Source organism: Dermacentor albipictus, chromosome 7 (assembly GCF_038994185.2).
Source record: "Dermacentor albipictus isolate Rhodes 1998 colony chromosome 7, USDA_Dalb.pri_finalv2, whole genome shotgun sequence".
Taxonomy (NCBI): domain Eukaryota; kingdom Metazoa; phylum Arthropoda; class Arachnida; order Ixodida; family Ixodidae; genus Dermacentor; species Dermacentor albipictus.
The window spans coordinates 74,814,585-74,837,206 of NC_091827.1; the positions used below are offsets into that span (position 1 = coordinate 74,814,585).

Here is a 22,622-nt window from a genome sequence, read left to right on the forward strand (position 1 = left end):
TAGTAAAAAGTTGACCGCCTAAGGATAAATCGACAGTACACACTAACAGGGCGCAGCGATACGCCACCCGCTTCAAAGAACATTCCTGCAAGATGCCACCGAAACATCACTGTTGCGAAGCACTCTCTTAAAGACAAGACTCAATAATGAAATCCGGCGGTGGCAGCGGTGAGCGCGGCCGTGGAGATGGGGAACGGCGTGCCAGAGGTTCTGGTGGTGGTGTCAGACTCCGGTCAGAGGCCGGTGAAAAATTTCTGAAACCTCGTGATAGAGATCATTGCACGATGTCGTGTGGGTAGGCAGCCGAGGTCTGAGGGGCCCACCAATGCAGCATCGTGCGACAGGCAGGTATTCGCGGAACGTGGTGGGGTTGAAGGAACTTCGCTCCGGAGTAGCTTTTCACGCACGATTTGGCGTATCGTTGAGGCCAGCTCTGACGACAAGTTCACGTGAACGCTTGTCACCATAGTTATGTTGGGCAAACGACCGACTTGGTCGTTTTTCGCTGCATCTGCAAGGTTTCAAAGATGCAGCAATGTCGAATGACACAGTTCAACATGTTCCTATTGGTGGGCAGCGCAACCCAGACCGAAGGACGAGAGGAAATACACAATACGAGCGCAGACTGAGCGCGCAGAGGAGGTGTATAATTTACACGCGTCCTCTGCAATCCCCTTAAGTAGAGGGCCAACTTTGTCTTCCGACATACATGGGTTCACCTGCTTACACAACATAAGGTTCTCCTGAATACATGTGGTGCAAGTCTCATCAGCAAGTTGAGACCTTTGGCCGAGAGTCAGCTCAGCACGCTTTTTTTTGGCAGTGGTGCCATCGAGACAGGGTTTGATTTCTTCACCGGAAGTGTTCGAGGTTGTCAGGGGGTGATGATGACTCTGGTACTAAAGGAGTGTGGTGTCAGCAAGCCAAAACACGACATTTATAAGTTGCGAGTGCCATTTCTTGTTCTTGCTCACCCTTTCGTAATGTGTCAGCGATGCATCGAGGCCTTCCCGAGTCTTTCGTGCGTAGGAACGTGGATTGCTAAGTGGACGGTAAGGGATAAGAGTTGTAGACGTTGAAGGACCTGTATTAGTGGTCATGGCTGGTGGCGATGGTGGAAGTTTGCCAAGCCGACTACTGCCAGGAAGACTTGGAGGGAAAGGTTTCGTGGTCGGACTAGGTAGCTAGTACTTAACCGAAAATGTCACAAGGCGTGAGGCGTGACGCAAGGTAACCAGACCGAAAAACAGTCCTCGTCTTCCTTCTCTTCCAGCGCTCCTTTCCTTCTGCTTCGTACGTACAAACCCGCCGTTACAATATACACAGCACAACTGCCCAACACCCAGGAATTCATTTTTATCGCGCTTCTGAGCTAAAGACGTCTGTATTCGGAGGAAAACACTGTGGATAGTTTTTTTAAACAAAGTGCACCTCAGGTTTGCCTCTAACAGGCTGTTTGTTCTAGGCGGTAGATGATGTTGCCTGGCTCATTCAGTGCTAGCATGAGTTCAAACAAGTAGGCTTCCGTCCAGGTTGAATAGCAGCTCCCTTTCAGTAAATGACAATTATCTCTTCAGGCTGCAAAGGGCCCCTGTAGTACATTCACATCAGGGCTCTGAAAACCAAGCAACAGTACACATATATCCTCAAAGAATTTCTTTATCGCGTCGCGAAAGCAATTTCGAAGCTGCATGAAGCGTTCTCATTCAATGTCATTGTCGTTTCATTCCCTGGGCATATCAGTGGTGAAGGCATAGAACCACTTCGAACCAAGACAAATACAATCGGCCTCCTGAATACAACTTCAGATGCCGGCTTGTTGTGCTCTGTTTGGCGCCTCGTTTTCAATTACTCACGCATTCACGCATTACTCACGCATTGCAGGGGAAATAGGAGCGATGCTTTCCCTTCTTTGCATGTAGACGGCTTTGGTTAAAAATGTAGCGGCTGCAACTAGGTTTGCTCAAGCGAAGGAACAACTCGCTTGCCAAGAGGTTTTGCGCATGTTCGAACATCACATACCGGCGGTCGCAGCTACCGACTCTTCCACTTAAGCATTTCGTGTAGTACTATCGCTAGTTGAGACAACTTGCATGAGCACGTTTGCATTTGCATCGCGGACAGTGAACGCCGCTCAGCGGATATACTCGGACGGTGAGCGTGAGACGAGCCTCTGACTTCGCAAAAACTTGCATGTGTATTTGTTGGGACGACTCTTCACACCCTGAACGGATTGTCTGAAGCACACTAGTGAGCCTGCTGCGTTCTCGCAGCACCGGGCACAGTATTATCCGTATGGCAAGGTGGGAAGCACAGTTCATGTGTTATAACTTTCTAGTGCAGTCCCACCGAACCTTGAAAATAAGATTTATCTTCAATAATTAAGAAGGCTGAGCGGCAGTTTTAGGTGACTTCATGATTTTGCTAATGTAGTCACAACATAGGAATGACTTCAAACTTTGTGATTTATTTATTTGCACAAACTACAGCCCAATTGGGCTATCGCAGGAGTGGGTTTGTACATTCCATATAACAAAACATTCTTCTGCACAAATTAGCATCCATACCATTGGAATCAGGATAACTTTAAAATAAAAGATATAGCGAGTAATAATAAACGCAGCATGAATCAAGTTATACAAAATTCCTCTAAAGGCAGTGACCTAGTTTCACCTGGTATTTTTCGATTGTACGAGAAAATAAGCTATGCCTAAATATGTAAGTACGCGGCGCAAATAGTGTAAGGTCAAGCTTGTGGCTATTTCTTGCAGGTCTCAATTTATCAGGAGACAGATAGTTGTTCATTATTGATTAGCGTGGGGCGTTAACGAGATTATGCAATACTTTATGCCATTCACGATCACGCCGCTGGGACATAGGTTGTCGACCTAGTGCAACAAGGTGTGATGAGGGTGAGAAGTGCCACTCGTCACGGTGGTCTATGAATCGAATTGCTTTATTTTGAACTGATTTGAGGGTGTTAATGTCAGATATTTTATAAGGGTTCCAACCTAGAGAAGCTATTTACACAGCTGTCTCTTCGCAGGTGCTAAACTGCATCTACGATCACAATGTTTCTACCTGCGTCCGGTCGGCGACTAGAACACTTCCCACACCTGCCGTGGCCTCAGACAAGGATCCGGACATTGAGGTTGGTGTTATTCTTTCGCGATACACGCGCTCATTGGCGAGTTATTGTGATTTTCGTCGTACTATGGGCGCTGCAACATGAAGCTTTTCCAAACTTTTCTGTTCCAATTCTGCAATCAGCCCTGCGCGATTGTTAGAAAAACTTTTTTGAACCACCCACACTTGGCCTGTGGGTCACCCGACATCCCGAAGACCGCGATAGCTCCCAGTCTGATATGACGCATACAGACTGATTATGCGTAATTGAACCCAAGAAAAAAAAGAAGTTATTTCTGACTGGATACCTTTTCGGCATTAGCCCTCGGCTACTGGTTAAAAGCTTTCCGGCTGCACCCACTTACCTGCCTGTCATGCGGCATCACAAGACCACAAAAGCTCACCGCGTCAAAGTGACCTGCACGCGTTAAAGACGCATTATTATATGATTTTTTTTCTGAAAAGCCACAGGCTGCCCCGTTTTGAAAGGAATCACGCACATTTACAAAATTTCACATAGAAAAGTTTATAGCACAGTTTTAACAAACTGAGCAAAATAGTTCTTACGCAATGCTTCTGAATTTATGCTGCTACCTTATACCCTAGAAGTGGCTTCCTTTCCCTTCCACAATCTTATGTTCCACAAAAAGTATGTTATTGCCCGACTTGGCCAAAACCCGTACAGACACATAAATTGAATCTGAGTATAAGTAAAGCTACTTGTACAAATACTGCGAATGGGCCGGTTGGAAGATGCTCTCACCACGAAATTACCCAATAAAATACATCACGTAAATATCATAACTATAGTAAATATGTGCCTTGCGATTGATTTCTCTATTAAACTCAGGCTAGTTTTAGTTCATTTTGCCGTTTTACTACGAAACAACTTTCGTGTGCTCTTTGACCAGTTTCCCTGCAGGAACAAGCGTGTTGGTAGCTTAACTGGAATGAACATTTCTGCAAGCAGGTGCCGCCGCGTTAGAACTTTCGAGTCTAAAGGTCAGTACGTTGGGGTCTTTAGTAAAACTGCGTCTCGTTATTCCGCTACTAAATAATCCTTGGCCCTCTCATCCGCGCTCTTGAAATTTACGGCCCCAGTCATGGCGGTCTAGTGTCGTAGGGGTGCGCTTCTGAGAAGTTTGGCGCCACCTTCTGACGTCGAGCTGCAACGACATAATTGATTTTTAGCATGCGCTCAAAGGTGACCAGTTCTTCGACCCTCACGGTGATAGACAGACTCCTGGCGCATCTGCTTCTTTTTGACGATTCCTAGAGGCGACAGGAACCACACTTGCTCGGTTTTCGGTGCCCGATGGGTGGCTGCGTTGCCATGCTAAAAACAGCCTTATGTAACAATGATTCCACGTGAACAAAAGCGGGAAACCGCTGGTGACTTCTCTAACCGACTGTGGCCCACGGTGAAGTTAATTTGCGGAGTAGGCGCTGGGTTGACGGATAGCGAGGATGGGAGGCGATTGTGAACGCGCAAATGTGTCCTGATGTCGGCGGTCGGACAGCAAGGAACGAGCAGATGCCAGGCGTTGTGTCAACGAAGAAAGCTGGTCCAAACGTAAGGACTGTGCACGTTCCCCTTGTGTTTGCTTGTTGTATGTGGGTGCCACGTGGTGAACACTGCACCACGATTTCGCCCAAGGATGATCGACGATCTGACTGTTTGTGCTAGGTGCGGGAGGGGTCTGGTTGCTGTTGATAATTTTATCTGGATGGGGTTCAAGCACGTTCCAAAGTGTGCCGCATGACAAGAGTTCTCAACATTGTTTTAGAAGCATTGTAAAAAAAATTGCCTCGTTACCCATGTTGCCATTGACTATCTGGGATCGGCTAAACGCAGTACCCCGTGGAAGCAACTTACAGATCAAACTGCATACTTTTCGCTGCCTTTCACGCATCCAGGCTTTCCATGTCATTGGATAGAATTATCAGAAAGGGAAGCTGTGGAAACACATGCATGATATCGACTGATGAGCACTGTCTGCGTGAAAGTGCATCTCGAGAATCAAGTATGCAATTCGAACTTCCTTTGGTAGGGGCCACTGCATGCGTTAGAAGCGCACCCGCCCCGCACCCTACACACTCGTGACGTGGCCTGTACTGTTCTTCAGATAGCGTTAACGTAGATGTGGTAATTCGCATTTCAATTTCCTGATACAGGCGAATTTACTTGTGACTACTTTCACCACCCCTACGACAGCCAGCGGCTGCAACTTTTGCAGTAAGCTAGTCAAGTTCTGTAATCAGGTTTTGTGGGAGTAATCTCTTTTCATTCGCTTGCAGCCACTCGGGAAGTTCGACCTGCTCACGTTGATAACGTGAAGAGGCGTATGTTATTTCCACAAGAAAGTGCCATGAAGCAGAAAGATTCACGAAATATATTTTGATGTTGCACAGTTGAGGGCTTACTATGGAAGCGAGGACCGAACAGATATGTCCGGCTGAGGGAAAGGTTGAGTGTGCACACAGCAAATGACAGCGGTACCTTGCAGTAGAATAATGTCTGGGGTTGTATTCACAACGGTGATGAATGCACAACGCTCTTTTGAACACACCAGGCTTCAAGCAATGACAACCTCAGACAGCGGCCTTTCGAAGCGACATAAACACCGCCATTGGTAACGTTGGCGGACAAGAGGGTAACAGGTGATCGTTACCGGGAGGGAGCATACAATAGGCAGCTATGAAGAAAGGTAATCGTCGCACGTAAACACTGGTAGTATCGTCGGTATCGATCGATTGTACGACGCGCTGATGAGAGAAAATTAAACCGGAAGCCAGCGAGCCAAACTGCCAACCTAAATAGAGGTCGCGAGCGGACGAGAATAAAATGGCAGACTGAATGGGGTGACGGATAATGTCAATGATGATGTGTGCAGTACATTGTGCGAATGGACGAATAATTGTTTTCATTTTTTTTTCATGTGATCGCAGAAGTCTGGATGCACCCATAACAGGAATAGTAGTTCCTCTGTCAACGAAAGCCAATAATCGCACACCTTCCACCGACACCAATAACATGCCTGACGGTCGCTATCGACAAATCGCAACAGTTTGCGAATGTGCAGGATTCACTATAAAACTGTGCAGAATAGTTTTCCGCGTGGAAAGGGATCTGAGAGGCTGGGCGTGTCGGGGAAACGGAGCGTTGGAATGATGTCGGGGATCGACGTCTCGAGGTACGTGAACACGTGGTCGTGTTGGAGTAGCCGGCCGGAGATGGAGATCGGTGGGAGAATGGAGGTCGGCTGTATGACAGAAGAGAAGATGATGCATCGCGCCTCAAAGGCAACGTAGCCTCATTCATCGTGTGGCAGATATAACTGCAGATATGTCCGGTGTGCTGCAGCAGTAGCATGTCGGCGGTTGTATATATATATATATATATATATATATATATATATATATATATATATATATATATATATATATATATATATATATATATATGTGTGTGTGTGTGTGTGTGTGTGTATGTATGCTAGGTGATTCAGCTAAATTTAGCCGCAATTTAAAGAAAAACACCGATGCATGCTAAGACGACGCGACCAAAGTCATGTTACTCCCTTTTGTATTTAGTTTTGTGCGCTAATTTTGTATGTTGCCTAATTAGATAATCACTCAAAATTAATGAGCAGACTTCTGAAACAACGAAGTTAGGCAAAAAACTTCCAATTAGAAACTTGTAGAGGGACTCACAAAATGACATATTAGACAGTGCTAACTTCCAATCAATTAAGTATTAGCCTGCAAAATACAAAACATTATGTGGATAACGCTTAAGCTTCGCGTTTGAGAGTGGAACGCGGTAGCAGTCAAAGAACTCTGGCTGTATCTCGCGCTTCCCGGCAACTACAGCGTATGTAACCGTACTGTCTGCAGGGAAAAGTTCGCGACAAATGCTATGCGCGCCGGTGGGCATTCTGGCCGAAACTCGGCCTCTCGGATAGGCTGCGATAGGGCGGAGGAGGTGAGCGCCATCTGAAGTATTCCAAGGAAGTGGGCGTACCACTCCGTGTACTATCAGATATTTACTCGCCGGCGTGCGCAAAAGGCGGACACCGTGTCAGGTCTATGCATTGTAGAAACGCTGGAAATGGGGCTTGTTTGAGTTTTCGCGTAACAGAATTATATTTGCTCATATATTCAAATTACACGCCGAGGGCTATCATGTCTGTAAGTTGTGTGTAAATCATAGTTTACGATGTTTCCACGTATTTTAGCTTGGCAAATTCAATTAGTAGTTCAGTGAATTCCTTGCGTCACATGAAAGGCCTGCGCATACATGGTTCGAAAATCATCCGAAAACACCGGATTTTGCGCGGCGTGGCAAGTGACATACCCGTTTGCGCTCTGTGGTTTCAGCGCTCCCAAACTGTCCGCGAACAAACGAAGATAGCATCTAGCAGGGCGTGACCCGCCATGGTTGCGCAGTGGCTATGGTGTTGGGCTGCTGAGCACGAGGTCACGGAATGAAATCCCGGCCACGGCGGCCGCATTTCGATGGAGGAGAAATGCGAAAAACACCCGTGTGCTTAGATATAGGTGCACGTTAGAGAACCCCAGGTTGCCAAAATTTCCGGAGTCCTCCACTATGACGTGTCTCATAATCAGAAAGTGGTTTTGGCACGTAAAACCCCATAATTTAATTTTTTAAAATCTAGCAGGGCGTGCTGCAACTTAAGCGGTGACAGGGCAGTGATGAAGGCGTTGTCTGTGCGATTTACGCCAGCGATTGCTTCCCTCGCGGCGGTTCATGTTAGCGATAAGCAGACGCAGCGACAGCACATCCGGCTAAATGCTGTGTTTGTTTGTGCGCGGCACGCTTGGGGGCAGTGCAACCAAAACATGCAAGCCGGAATATCACGTGGTATTTTTTCGTATTTTGCGGGCATATACAGTAAGCTGAAAAATGCCAATACTTAAAGATAGAGCGACAGAAGCTGGTCATTCGGATGTTTTGCAAAGCAGGCTGAAACTTTCTATTTATATTGTTTCCCTAGCTTCGCTGCTTCAGAAGTCGGTTATTTATATCGACTAATTATCTTCCTGAGCAAAATAAAATAATGGTGTGACACACTGCACACAAAAGTGTGCAGTGTGTCACACCATTATCTTCTTAGAGTGCATCGCCATATTTTGACGGCGGCCGTAGGGAGGCACAGAGACGCAGAAGGAGACCGAGGCAGACAGAGTTTATTGCAGTGCGCGCGCCTTAAATAGGCTGGGCGTCGGTACGGAAGCGCCCCCCGAGGGCGGCTGAGATACGATTTCGATTTCAAAACCCCAATAGAACAGCTGCCTCGCCATTTCCGGTTGCTGCGTCTTTGCATAAGGTGCCCCAAATAAACCTCTTCTCAATTGGTAGAGTTGCTGGGCTTCAAACCCCGTCGCTTGAAGCCGTGGAGCTGCGATCAAGAACGCTACCGCCCACCATGACCGACAGCTCATCCCAAACGGCGCCGGTGCCACAGTCCATCACGTACACCATCATTTCACGATGGCGGGGCCCCAAGATCTTCAGTATCTTCAGCGGTGCAGACGACGAAGAAGTGGAAGACTGATTTACGTCATACGAATAGGTGAGGAGCAAGTGGGATGAGCCAGCCAAGTTAACCACGCCGTGCTTTATCTGGCTGGCGTGGCCCAACTCTGGTTTCACAACCACGTAAGTGACGTACCCAGCTGGTCCGTCTTTAAGGCAACCTTTGCGGAAGTGTTCGGCCGAACCGCTGTTCGCAAGCTGCGCGCTGAACAACGCTTGCGCGCCCGAGCACAGCATACGGGAGAAACGTTCACCAGCTACGTTGAAGACGTCGTGGACCTTTGTAAATCAGTCAACGCGGCCGTGCCCAAAGCTGAGAGAATTCACCACATACTGAAACGCATTAATAACGGTCATCCTAGATGCTCCTAGCCAGGAGTCAGCGCACTGTTTCCGAAGTCATCAGCCTATGCCAAAGTTATCATGAGTTAAGGAAGTAACGCGCTTCGACTCGGCGTCTTCCGTGAAGCGACGACTCGTTGGCGAGCCTTGACAGCATGTACGACAAATCCTCATTTTTTCAGCTGGTCAAGGACTTCGTGCGTTCATTAGTTTCCTCCTCTCTGGAGCGCAGCTCCCGTCTTTCAAACGCTCTCCGCACCTTCATTGCCGAAGAGGTCGCTCATGTTATCCATTGTGCACACCACCAGCTGCCTCACGTCGCGGGTCTCAACTCTGCGCTGGCAATGCAGCCTGTCGCCGTGCCTCTCACCTATGCGCAGGCATTCCGGCCTGCGGCCGCGCCTCTTACGTATGCGCAGGAAGTTCGCAGGCCTCCGCCGGCGCCTTTCTCGTCCCAGTCCCAACCGGTGCCACCGGAAAGCCATGCTGCATCTTGGACCGCACCGAGAGGTATTTCTTGGAAGACACCTGACAATTGTCCCATCTGTTATTCGTGCTGCACTCTCGGACACATCCCCGCGACATTGCCGCCGTCGTCGTCAAGCGTTCGGCAACGCCTCTCGGCCGTTCTAGTACGGCAGCCATCACTTCCGCAACTACGCCGCTCCTTCCCCCTAACCGTATCCTCATGCTGACCTCCCAAAACTTCGGTCGCGTCTCTCGCCATCCTCTCGTGGACGCTCATTCTCCCCAATGCGTCGGCGACCCGCACCTTGCGACCAGCAAAACTGAACGTCGCAGTTGAAGAGGCAAAAACTGTGTCCGGTTCGAACTCTTTTATGTTCGGGCGCCTGTCCTGCTAACGTGGTGGAAATTTCTGTAGAAGGTGTTCCTGCATTCGTTCTTGTGGATACCGGCGCAGCCGTTTCTGTGATAGCCGCCAAACTGCCGCTGACATTGCAAGGTGACCACGCTGCTTCTGGACTGTCGCTTCCTACGCAAGTGCGCAGCACGTCATTCCGTACGCAGCCTGTACTGTAATACGTGTGCTTATTCACGGCATTGTTTATATCGTCGAGTGTATTGTTCTTCCTGCCTGCTCACATGACGTCATTTTGGATGCGTCTTCTTATCCCGTCATAAAGCGGTAATCAACTGCGCACGCGCTGAAGTTGAATTTTGCCTTCTTTGTGACGCACCATTGCACGAAGATCGTGACTGCCCTTCTAAACTTACCGTGCGCGAGGACACAGATATTCCGCCTGGCTCCTTCGCCCTCGTACCCATATTATGCGATGTCATTACTGATGCAACGTTCCTCTTCACATCGTCCGGCGTCTTCACGAGTCGTAAAGCTCTCCCACTACCCTTCGGAACGCTTGACATCACCGGTAGCTGTAGCAATATATACTTCTACAATCGCCTCTGTCCGCCTATTACGTTGCTCGTTGGTGAATGCCTTGGCTTCGTGGAACACCTCGACTCTGCGTCTTTGGTTGAAGTCTCCGTAGACACTTTTGGTGTCGACTCCGACCAACCATCTGCGATACGGTTTGTTTCTAGAAATAAAGACGAACATAATATTGATTTCATTGTTTTCCTTCTATTGGACACAAAATAATTTCGTAAAATCCTCGTCGACAGTGGTCTTCCGAGTGAGGGAGCCAAACCGATCAAATAAACGGTCACAAATGATTCGCCGCATAGGAATGAACAGGATATTCTCTATCAACGACTAAAGCTAGTACATATTAGTAAACTATATTATAATGTGTTGTATGCACATCATGCCATAGAATAAGGGAAACAATAAATGCAGAAACAAAAACAAAAGTGTGCCATTTCATGAAGTAATTCGTAGGCCGAGGAATAATGCTATATATATTGTTACACGGGTGTGGTATTTGATGGCTTGATCGAGGCGCCTGGGCGCCATCACTCGAAAAAAGAGGAGGAAGAACACTCGCTGGCTCTTGAGCTGTTGGATCAACCAGCCAGTGCTGCATTATCCCTTCTAAATATATTTTGTAAATAGTCTCCAGTTTTAACACTTCGTTCGGGTCACGTTTTGGTGGAGGGTGCCATTCACCGTCGTCGCCACGGAACTCTGCAGAGGCCGCACCGTCCTGCTTTCTGCCATGGCTCTCGTTGTCGACACCCCGTTTCCTTTTATTCTTACGACCCCAACAACAACGTACGTTATGGTATAGCAATCCCCGCGATTCTGGCATATTCTCCGGCCAGGATAATGTCAACGTCGAAGACTGGCTCCGCCTGTATGAGCGCGTTAGTCGAAACAACCACTGGGACCCTGCCATTATGCTAGCGAATGTCCTATTCTACTTGGGCGGACCTCCTCATGTCTGGTTCCGAAACAACCGCTGGGACCCTGCCATTATGCTAGCGAATGTCCTATTCTACTTAGGTGGACCTCCTCATGTCTGGTTCCGAAACAACCGCAGGGACCCTGCCATTATGCTAGCGAATGTCCTATTCTACTTGGGCGGACCTCCTCATGTCTGGTTCCGAAACAACCGCTGGGACCCTGTCATTATGCTAGCGAATGTCCTATTCTACTTGGGCGGACCTCCTCATGTCTGGTTCCGAAACAACCGCTGGGACCCTGCCATTATGCTAGCGAATGTCCTATTCTACTTGGGCGGACCTCCTCATGTCTGGTTCCGAAACAACCGCTGGGACCCTGCCATTATGCTAGCGAATGTCCTATTGTACTTGGGTGGAACTCCTTGAGTCAGGATCTAGTCCTCATGTCGACGCACGAGGACGAGTTCTCTAGCTGGGAGGCTTTCAAGGAGAAGCTCAGTGACCTCTTTGGGAATCCCGCCGGTTGGCAGCTGGCTGCTAGAAAACAGCTTGCTACCACAGGTAAGTATTCTACTGAATCGTATATCTCGTACATACAAGACGTGCTCACTCTTTGCCGGACAGTTGACGAGAAAATGGCCGAAGTTGACAAAGTCGACCAGGTACTCAAAGGCATCGCGGACGACGCGTTCAACTTATTGGTCTTGAGCAATGTGTCCATCGTCAACATTGTCATGAAATGCCGCCGCTTTGAGCTCGCGAAAAGCCGTCGCGTCATTCCACAGTTCTCCCGGCTCCCTAACATGGTTGCGACGTCGTCTTGCGTCGACCTTGCCGCTTCACCACTGTGAAATGAGCACGTCACACGTATTGTTTGCCGCGAGCTCGAGGCCACAAGTTCTTCGCCGTTACATTAAAACCCCCTTGACCTCACCATCGACCAACCAGCCCCAGCGATCTCTCTCATTCAGGCAGTTGTGCGGCAGGAATTTTCAAACGTAGGTTTTCCTGCTGCCTGCTCGATCTACCGACATGACACGCTTTTTCGTCTTTGTACCTCTGCAAACAGGTGGATCGCTGTGTCCACACATTGCGCCACGCGCTACGCCATCACTCGAGAGCTTCCCACAAGCTGCGCCACAGATGACGCCGATTTTCTTCTACGCGACGTGATTTTATTACATGGAGCTCCGCTACAACTCATATACTGTTGGAAATTCCTATCAAAAGTTATCGCGTACATCCTGCAGTCGTGTGCCACGAGGCCCAAACTATCCACGTCTACCATCCGCAAACAAATGGCCTCACGGAGCGTCTCAATCGTACTCTCCCAGGCATGCTCGCCAAATATATCTCTTCAGACCACACTGACTGGTACCTCGCTCTACCGTTTGTCACCATTTTTTATAATTCCTCGGGCCCCGCACAGCCGGTTATTTCCCATTTTTTCTTCTGTTCGGCCATGAACCAGCACGGCCCATCGACACAGCCCTCCCTGTTCACGCGGCACCGACCAGTGAATATGCACTTGACGCCATCACCCGTTGTGCCCACGCTAGGGAAATTGCCCGTGACCGCCTTCTGAAATCCCAAGAGAGTCAAAGGCGTTTGTACGACCGGTGACACCGAGAGTGCACTTCCCACCGTGTTCTTTGGTGCTTCTGTGGTCTCCGTCACGTCAGGTCGGACTGTCAGACATACAGCAGAAAAACTGCTGTCTCGTTACACCGGCCCATACCGAGTGCTTCAGGCTGTGATTCGCGTCACCTACGAAATCGCCCCTGTCGCCCCATCTGCTTCCCAGTCCAGTAATATTGTGCATGTTACATGACTGAAGCAGTATCACCCTCCCATTGATTACATTTAGACGCTCCGGGACGTCGCTTCTGCCGCCGGGGGATTATGCTACACGCGTGTGGTATTTGATTGTTTGAACGAGGCACGTGGGCGTCATCACCCGAGAAAAGAGGAGGAAGAACGCTCACTTGCTCTTGAACTGTCAGCTGAACTGGCCAGTGCTGCATTTTCCCTTGTAAATATATTTTAGTCTCCAGTTTTAATCCTTCGTATGCTTAACAATATTGTTGTTGAAATCTATGAGAAGGAAGAAATTAGGCATACACGATTTCCATAGAAAATATATGTTCATATGGGTTCTGAAGTGCTAGTGTTACTTTTGACGACAATGCGAGATTTTGCTTAATTTTAGCGCCGCCAAAAGTTATCAAACGGCGCTCGTATACATTGCCGAGCTTCGTTGAATTTATTATGAAATACTTTTAATTTTGCCTAAGAACAGTTAATAAGGTGGAACAATGAATTGTGTGCACATGCACTGATGCAGCATACTGTATTTTTATGCCTCTTATTGCTATCAAAACGTGCTTCACTTGTTTCTCGGTGCCTGAGCCTACACAACAGAATGGGCCAAATTTGTCTGAGATTTATTTTCATATGTTGACTGCAATAATGTCAATAAACTCAAGAACGCCAGGAACTTTCAAGCAGCTCCTAATTCTCCTAATTTTATACTGTCGATGAACATACAGTGTCACGTTTCAATGACGGCGGAGGATGAGACGGCACAAATGCGTATCGCAAAAGCAGCTCTTTAGTTGGTGAACGTTTGTCCAGAAATGCAAGTAACGCTCAAGCGCTACGATAGCAGTGAATTGAGTTGTCAATCATCGAAATCTTATCCCTGGGCTAAGAGCATCGGCTGTTCAAACATGACTCCTAGCACATTACACTACCATTACTGGTGTTCAGATGTCATCCAGAATGTGCAACACAAGGTTTGGCGACCGCATAAACAATAGAACAAATCGGCAACAACATTCCAGAGAGTTCGTTTACCGGAAGAAGCTTCTTGCGCTGAGCGACGACTCTCTAATTTGTTTAAGACTGTGAAAAGGGTCACCGTAAAAAGAAACAGGTACTTGTGTCAACGTACCCCTTTTAAAAGGCATCGTCTCGATGTTGGAAACAGCACACGGAGGCGAAAAGAATCAAACGTATACCACAAATAAAATTAAGCTAACAAAGTTGTAAATTCCCAGAGTTTGTTAGCGCGCGTAGATTGCATTAAGAGGCACCACGCGAACGACTTCCGGTCGGGCGCGGTGTCACTGCGATTGCGTTGTGCCTCATGGCGAGACGTCACATCCGGTGTGCTTATACGTAGAACTCGGTAAGGACAGAAATAATGTCTGAGCGGCTTTTCACTGAGTTCACGTCGGCATAATTTGGTTCGGGGTCAATGTGCTCGCCGGCGCTGGTGTGCCACGGGGCTTCGTCGAAGACTGTAGCTTTGGCTGTCGGCCTCTTGCTGTTTCTTGATGCGCAGGGCGTTTTCAGACAAGGATACACTTAAGGGGTCCCCAATATTTTCTGTTATGTGCGAACATTTTATTTGGGGTAGGCGAATGTCTCTGTGCAAAGGAATGTACAAAGTATATTTTAAGACAGAGCTGTGGTGATTTCGAGCAGGAAAACATAACGCACGAAACGTGGAGAATGTTTTTGTGACTTGCAGAAGTTTCCAATTAGTAAAATGTTTGACGCGAAAATAAAATGTCGTACACCACCAATTTTTTTTTGTATGTTTCGAACCATTAAAACTACTGGCTCACCAAAACCGGGGCTGATCTCGAGCAAAGTGTACTTTGAAAATTTCAGCATGCGTCTCTCACTGATACTTAAACGGCGCCTTGGTCGGGTAATTTAGCTAAAACGACAAGGCCTAAAAATTTTCCGAGAAATCAGCTGGCAGTTTGTTGAAAAATAAACTATGAAGAGCTACATTACTCATATTTTTCGTATTAAAATCCCAAAGGCGCGAAATTCGCAAAAAAGAACAAATAATTGGGCAGTTTTAGGGGGATTAAAAAACAAATCATCACCAGTTTAGTAAACGTTTACAGAATATTCTCGCTAACTGATAAATCTTGCACTTTGGAAAGCTCTCGCGTTATCTATTTGAAGAGAAACATTCTTCCTAGTTCTATAATCCTTTATGGTTATCTCGGCGCTCTTTGCAGTTCTACTAAAATTTAAAGTGCATTCATGTAGTATTCCGAGATTGTTTTCGTTGTAGTAAAGAAAAGTGGCTGATCTTCCTTGCCTCCTCTGAGCAAGGAATATTCGGGGTCAATGTGCTCGCCGGCGCTGGTGTGCCACGTGGCTTCGTCGAAGACTGTAGCTTTGGTTGTCGGTCCCTTGCTGGTTCTTGATGCGCAGGGCGAGAACTTCCTGGCTCCGGATACAGAAGCCCGGGTTTTCAGGGCTTCTGTATCCGTATTTCAACTACAGTACGTTGCAGCAAGTACGCTAGAGCGTTCATAGAAAGCAGTTTATGGCAGGTGTGGGGAAGATGTTTTTGGCACTACTCTCAAATTACACAGGTTGTCTAAAACACTGCTTGTTCATATGAGCAATGCACCAGCCTAGTGGGGGAGTGCCATGACGCCACTGCAGTGAATGAGTCAGTTGGGTGTGATCAGATAAGGGCAGTTGCAAAACGAATCCCAAATAATTTGTATTTCACTAAAACGTTTACATTAGGAAAAGGAGCCCTTCCTCACAATGGAATCGATATTGCGTTATCGATGCACGTGTTTGCTTGACACATAAAAAATCTTAACATATGCAGCCCAGAAATCTCGTTATCAAGTGACAAAATGTCGATACTCGAAAAGCGTCTGGTATAGATAATAGCGTTATTCAAACATAAGTGGTTTACTCTATGTCTATGAACCCTCTCAACGAATTATGCTGAATTATGTTTAACCTCGTAGCGCGGCGCGGACGTAAACAGCGAATCCTTTTTTTCCAGTGACAAGACAAGAATTGCGTTGAAGGCTTGCGCGAGGAATGCGCTCTTTCTACATGTGGATTAATGTGAAATTTGGCCAAGAAATGTACTTGTAGTGCACTGCGTGGTTAACGAGCACAGATCTGAAGAAGTTGTAGATGCACAGTTTACACATCATTTGTCCCTGACTGATCAGTTCGCTGTGCGCAAATGAGGCAAGGAATTACACTTGCAAATTCTAATCATGACGTAGACGGTTCTCGCACTTTAGCACACTTGCACCTATCCCAATCGCCCAATCGCCCAAGCACCCAATCAATACATCAGTATGTTCATTCAAGTCTTAAAGCAGCGTTTAACGAACTGCCCTTTTCGGGATTGCAGGCCACGGCCAGTGGAATATTCGCCAAGCAGCCCCTCGTGTCGTGGCTCGCCCCGAACGACAACGTGCACTGCGATGGTACCAGTGACGGCGGGGAAACAACTACGTTGAACAAGTTGAACGCCATGCAAACGGAAGACACCTGCAAGAGGACAAAAAATTGCAAAGGAAAGAGCTCGTTGGAAAAATAACGTGCTACCAAGGAGCCAAAATAAAAAAAAAAGAGACAGAGAGAAAGAGAGAGCAACATTGGAAGACCAACTGATCCTGTTTGTCGTTTTTGTCAGTTTTATCGGGAAGGTGTTAGTGCGGCTGAAGCGATCAATAATACTCTGGGCTCTTTCCGTGGTTTTACGACAGAACTAGCACAAAGAAGTTTGCGTATTATAGAAATGTGGGATATGTAGGGGTGGATGGCAGCCAAACTTCCAGGTGTGTGAATTTTAAGGAATAATTGTTAATTTGTAAAATTTCGCCCTGGGCTTGTTTGGGGACCTAATTGCAGAGCTTCCATGGTCTAGCGCCTTCCTTTCAAGCAGGCAGCTGAATTCTTCAAGCACGCAGCTGAATAAATTTAGGTCATGAGTACTCGGCAACTAAGTAGACCAGTATAAGCCAAATGGTTTCTCTGTAAGTCACTTATAGGAATGACAAATGTTCTCCCTCATCAATGATATGGCCTTTATGTGCAAACTTAAGCCCGACCTATCCTTTCAGATAGTTGAACTTAGGACAGGGGGTTATTCTGCAAATGTGCACGTAGAGACTTGTCAATTTCAGCTTCTTCTGAAGTGCATATTGGCGGGGCTGGTGTGGCAGCTCGAAACAGGTCCGCCAAGCAAGTTCGATTCTCGCACGTAGAGCTTCAGCCAATCAGCGTCGGTCGACATAGCCATAATATAATCAATTACGGAATACCTCGCCTGATATAACGTTTTCGAGGCGAGTGTATCAATAAACCTGCAGGAATTTAGTGAAAAACAAGCGAATTGTTTTGCGCTAACCGCAATTTCAACATTTGATGGGCTTTTTTGAGTCAATTTTTTTTGTTCACAGCAGTTAGAACGTGATTGTTACGTCAATGGTATAAGTGTAACTGCCTAGTGCCTAGAATAAACAATATAAGGTGCTTTAAAGCGGCGTGATTATGCGTGCGTCTTCATTTGACCGTGTTTCTGCTGCGCTTCCGGCACTCTTCGTGTCGCCATGCCAACACGCCCACATCGACATTACCACTATAAGCGCAGGGGATTACCAACGCTTTCACTATAAGGTGGAGGTACAGAGCTTACCTGATTCAGCTAATTAGTATTACGTGCGCATGCATTGTACTGTAGCATATTGCCTATGTCTCGTTCATCATTAATTTCAATACACGCCCCATCTCGAATCTGTATATTGACCTACGATGGTAATGACTCAGTTTCCCACGATCTCATCCCTGAGCGACAAGCGCAAGCAAAGTGCCTGTGGAAGCAAGACAACCCCACTTTCAAGCGAAGCCAATCCGAGCCAAGTGCCAGCAGACGCAAGCTTAACCCAAACTTCGAGAGCAGGAGGCCGAGCAGAGACGTCGACGCTGAGTGATACCTCACACGCAGGGTCCGATGGATTTTTGAAGAGAGAAGTCCTCCAACTTGAGTGCGGCCACAACTACAAGGTCTGTCATAGACTACGGTTTGATGACAACTTCGAACAACTGAAGAGTTTGCGCAACCCGGAGCCGAAGGTCACATCTAGCAAAACGACGGCAATGGCACAAAAGACTTTCATGAAAATTGCGCTATTCACGAGTTCAAAGTTGAGGAAATGGCCACCAGCTTCCATGTTTTGAGAGCTTTCACTGCGTGGAACTGGCTTTACTTCTTTATATCAACCCAATACATATCCCTGGCTCTAATCTTGGGAAGTTAGCGTGTCTATATGATTTGAATTTGTAGCTTCTGGGTGGTGGCCGTCACTAGAGCGTCTCACTGGGAAATTATCTTGGTATTTCATGATGACGTGATGATGTGCTGAGTCATTTCATGATTTACGCACCCACGCACGCACGCACGCACGTACACACACACACACACACACACACACACACACACACACACACACGCACACACACACACACACGCACACGCACACACGCACACACACACACACACGCACACGCACACACGCACACGCACACGCACACACGCACACGCACACACACACACACACACACAGTCTCTCTAATATCTCTGACCACCAGAATGCGGATAGTGGATGTAAAACGGAAGAAAAGACCAGGCCCATCTTTATAAATAAAGGCAGTACCCAAGTGACACCCCTTGCGTTAGCGCAAAAATAATGTATTATCTAGGAGCAAGTGGCCATTGACTTCGCCCTCCTGGATGACGGACATGCCAATATCTTTAGTGATTCCAGGGCAGCCATCCGCACCTTCAGCGTTGGAGCCGTGTGTAAGGAAGCCTGTCGCATCCTCCACGGCAAAAGCATCGCCACCCACACTCTCACGTGGTTCCCCGCTCACATGGGATCCATCACGGGAGGCCCCACAAACCTCAACGAGCTGGCCCACTCCAAGGCGCGAGGTCTCGCTTTCCGCGACCATGGAGAACCCCAACGCCGGCCCGCAGTGGTGGAGAACAGAGATCAACCGACCACATACAACGAAATTGCGCAGCACTTTTATCTCGGTAGGAGAGACTTTCCCCTTCCACACAAGAAGTTAAATAGAGCGCAGGCATTGACCCTTAGATTATTGCAAACAGGCTCATATCCCAACCCGGCTTTATCCCACAAAATTTATCCCGACTCATATGCTGAGGAAATTATGGCAGGTCAAAAAAGAACCGACTGCTTCGTTTGAGGTGAACAAAACAACTAAACTTTATTTCGATAGGGATGCCCGTCGCCGAGCGAGTTCGGAGGAGTACAGGGTTGCCCGTTGACGAAAAGAATGAGGCTAAAGTTGGCAGTTTCTTCATACTCCCCCCGGAATGAGCTTCAGGTCATTCGTCCATGTATTCCATTGGGTACAACAGTTGAATCGGTCTTCTCAATGTGGTTCCATTAGGCATGCGCACCATGCAAGCTCTGATTCTTCCATCTCGTCCGAGAAGAACTTCTGACACTTGTCCAGTTTTCCAGAGTTGCCTCGGTAGATAATGTTCATGAACCAACACGAGAGTTCCTTTCTTCAGTGCGCTTTACGAATTTGGAACAGCGAAATGTGCTGACCGGAGACTCGTCAGATACTCCTTTTGCCAGCGACGCCAAAATTGGTCGACCATCCTTTGTCGGTAGTGCCAGCGACGAGTGAGTTGACCAGTGGGCTGAGCCACCTCTGTAGCGGAACCACTGTCAGGAAGAGTGGTCAGTCGCTTTCCCACTAGAAAGTGCGATGGTGCTAGAGGTTCGGGTTCGCTCGCCTCCGCGTAGACGTAGGTCAAGGGTCTAGAGTTGATGACAGCTTCGATTTCAGTTAGGATTGTTGTGAGCTCCTCGAAGATGCAGTAGCTGTTTCCCAAGACCTTCTTCAACGATGTTTTCACGGACCGAACCATTCTTTCCCAAAATCCTCCTCATCAAGCAGCTTTCTCAGCTATAAATTTCCAGCGGATCTGGTGGCTAGTGAAGAAGTTGTGAATTTCTTCTCCTCTTATTGTTGTCCATAGTCGCTTTAGATCCTTAGAAACGCGCTGGAATGTCCTGGCGTTGTCAGAAAAGATCACTCGACAAACTCTTCTTCTCGAGATAAATCTTCGGAAAGCCATCAGGAAGCTAGAGGTGGACATGTCGGTCACCAATTCAAGATGTATTGCTCTGGTCACTGCACATGTGAAAATAACGATGTAAGACTTCCGGTTACTTCCTTGATCCTTTGTGTTCAGTGGGCCAGCAAAATCTACACCGGTAACATCAAAGGGTGGAGCTTGTGTCACCCTCTCACGAGGCAGAGGAGCGACTGGCTCAGTAGCAGCTCAGCTGTTGAAACGGTTGCAAGTCACACATTTCTTAAGCACCTTTTTCACCATTTGCCTTCCCCGCACGATCCAGTACATTTCCCTCAGTTCGGTAAGAGTCTCCAGTGCGCCTGCATGCAGGAGACGGCGGTGGGATGCGCTGATCGTTAGCTCTGTGAAGGGATGTCTTGACGGTAGGATAATAGGATGCTTCACGTTGTAGGACAAATCGGCTGCACCAAGCCTTCCTCCCACTCTCCGCACTCCATCGTCGTCGTAGATGACGCTGAGATCACGTATCGGGGAATCGCTTGGCATGCGTGTCGAGCGGCGAAGACACTGGAGTTCCTCCTGGAAGGCCTCGAATTGTACTTGAAGAATCAAACAAGTATGCGCCTTTTGAACTTCCTCGGTCGTAATAGGTCCCTCGTATTTCTGGCCGGGGTGCTTGGCGTTGTGGAAAAATCGCTAAACCCAGGCTGTCACTCGAACCAGTCTAGAGAGGGAGCTATATTTCTGCAGAGGCAAGACAGATTCCTTTACAGTCACGTTGTGAACGCGAAGGGTTCTTCTTTCCTCCTCTGCGAGGACCATGTCAGCGGTGCCTTCATGCCTTGGCCAGCAAGTAGATGGCTTCGAAAGCCAAGCAGGTCCATTCCACCAAAGTGAGCTCGACTTGAGTACCTGAGGTGTGACTCCCCTTGTCAAAAGGTCGGCGGGATTTTCAATCCCAGAACAGTGATTCCAGATTTCTGGATCCGATCGCTTCTGAATTTCCAACACTCTGTTGGCGACAAAGGGTTTCCATCGTTGTGCGGGACCTCGCACCCAATGCAGCGCAATAGCTGAATCTGTCCACAGATACCATTTGGCTATTGGAAGGCTCAGTGACCGCTCCAAATATTCCCTCAGTCGAGCACCTATCACCATGCCCATCAATTCCAGTCTTGCAAGAGAAATTCTCTTAATTGGCGCTACTCGGGACTTTGAGAGGACCAGAGTAACCTTTGCTTCCTTGACCCCGGATATGCGCAAATATACAACTGCGCCGTAAGCTTTGGGGCTGGCATCTGTGAAGACATGTACTTCCTTCCAGCTATCGTTGGGTAAGCTACCATATCGTCTTGGCACCGTTATGTCCGTTAAATGGTGTAGCTGGGTGTGCCACTGCGTCCAAGCTGCTTTGACTTCTTCAGGCAGAGGGGCGTCCCACTCAATACCCAATTCCCACAGTGTTTGAAACATCAACTTGGTTGTAACTGTGACCGGAGAAATGAGACCAAGTGGGTCATATATACGAGCCGATGCTTGAAGAATGAATCGTTTTTTGTTGCTGTTTCGGTCTAAAAAATCTAAGATGGCCTCCATGGAAAATGCTAGGTGATCTCTGTCCTTATCCCATACAAGTCCGAGGACCCGTGAGACACTTGTTGTTGGACATTCCACGTAGCCAAGGGCGCATCCGGTTCCTTCGTTGTTGAACAGCTGTTGAAGCTTCTTGGAATTTGAGTTCCACTTACGCAGTGTCATGCTTGCTCGATTCATGACATCTAGTGTCCCTCGGTAAAAATCTGTAGCCTCCTCCACTGTGTTCGCTCCTGTTATGAGGTCGTCCACGTAAAGGCTCTCGCCGATGGTTTTTCTTATTTGTGGATAATCTCCTGTCGTGGACAGATGGTGGCGCACGGTGGCTGCGAGGAGGAATGGACTACTTGTCACGCCAAAAGGGACACGAGTCATTCTCCAGACCTCAATAGGAGGCTCTGGGTCTTCCTTCGTTGGAAGATGTGCATACCAGAGAAATCGGAGGGCATCGCGATCCGCTGGTTGCACCGAAATTTGCAGAAATGCCTTTTCAATATCTGCACTTAATCCAATACGATGAATTCTGAAGTTCAGCAAAACCTTAAGTAAATCTGGATTCAAGTTCGGTCCTGGTTCTAGGGCTTCGTTCAGAGATATACAACCTGCATCGTGAGAAGATGCGTCAAAGACGACTCTAATCTTGGTCGAAAGGCTGTCAGGCCTAAAAACTGCACGATGAGGCATGTAGTATAATCTGCTTACATCGTTGTTGCTTTCTTGCGATGGAAGTCGTTCTGCGAACCCATG

At 47.8% G+C, this 22,622-nt stretch overlaps 1 protein-coding gene across 2 annotated transcripts in view; it reads left to right on the forward strand.

Moving 5' to 3' along the window:
* The window catches only part of LOC135899103 (scoloptoxin SSD14-like), a 99,642-nt gene extending 82,857 nt beyond the window's left edge, over positions 1-16,785 (forward strand). For both annotated transcript variants that reach the window (XM_065428380.2, XM_065428381.2), the window contains 2 exons: positions 3,047-3,151; positions 16,551-16,785. In XM_065428380.2, the coding sequence (XP_065284452.1) occupies positions 3,047-3,151; positions 16,551-16,739 (294 nt within the window). In that variant the 3' untranslated portion in view covers positions 16,740-16,785. The remainder of the gene's footprint in view (positions 1-3,046; positions 3,152-16,550) is intronic.
* Positions 16,786-22,622: the final 5,837 nt, after the last annotated feature.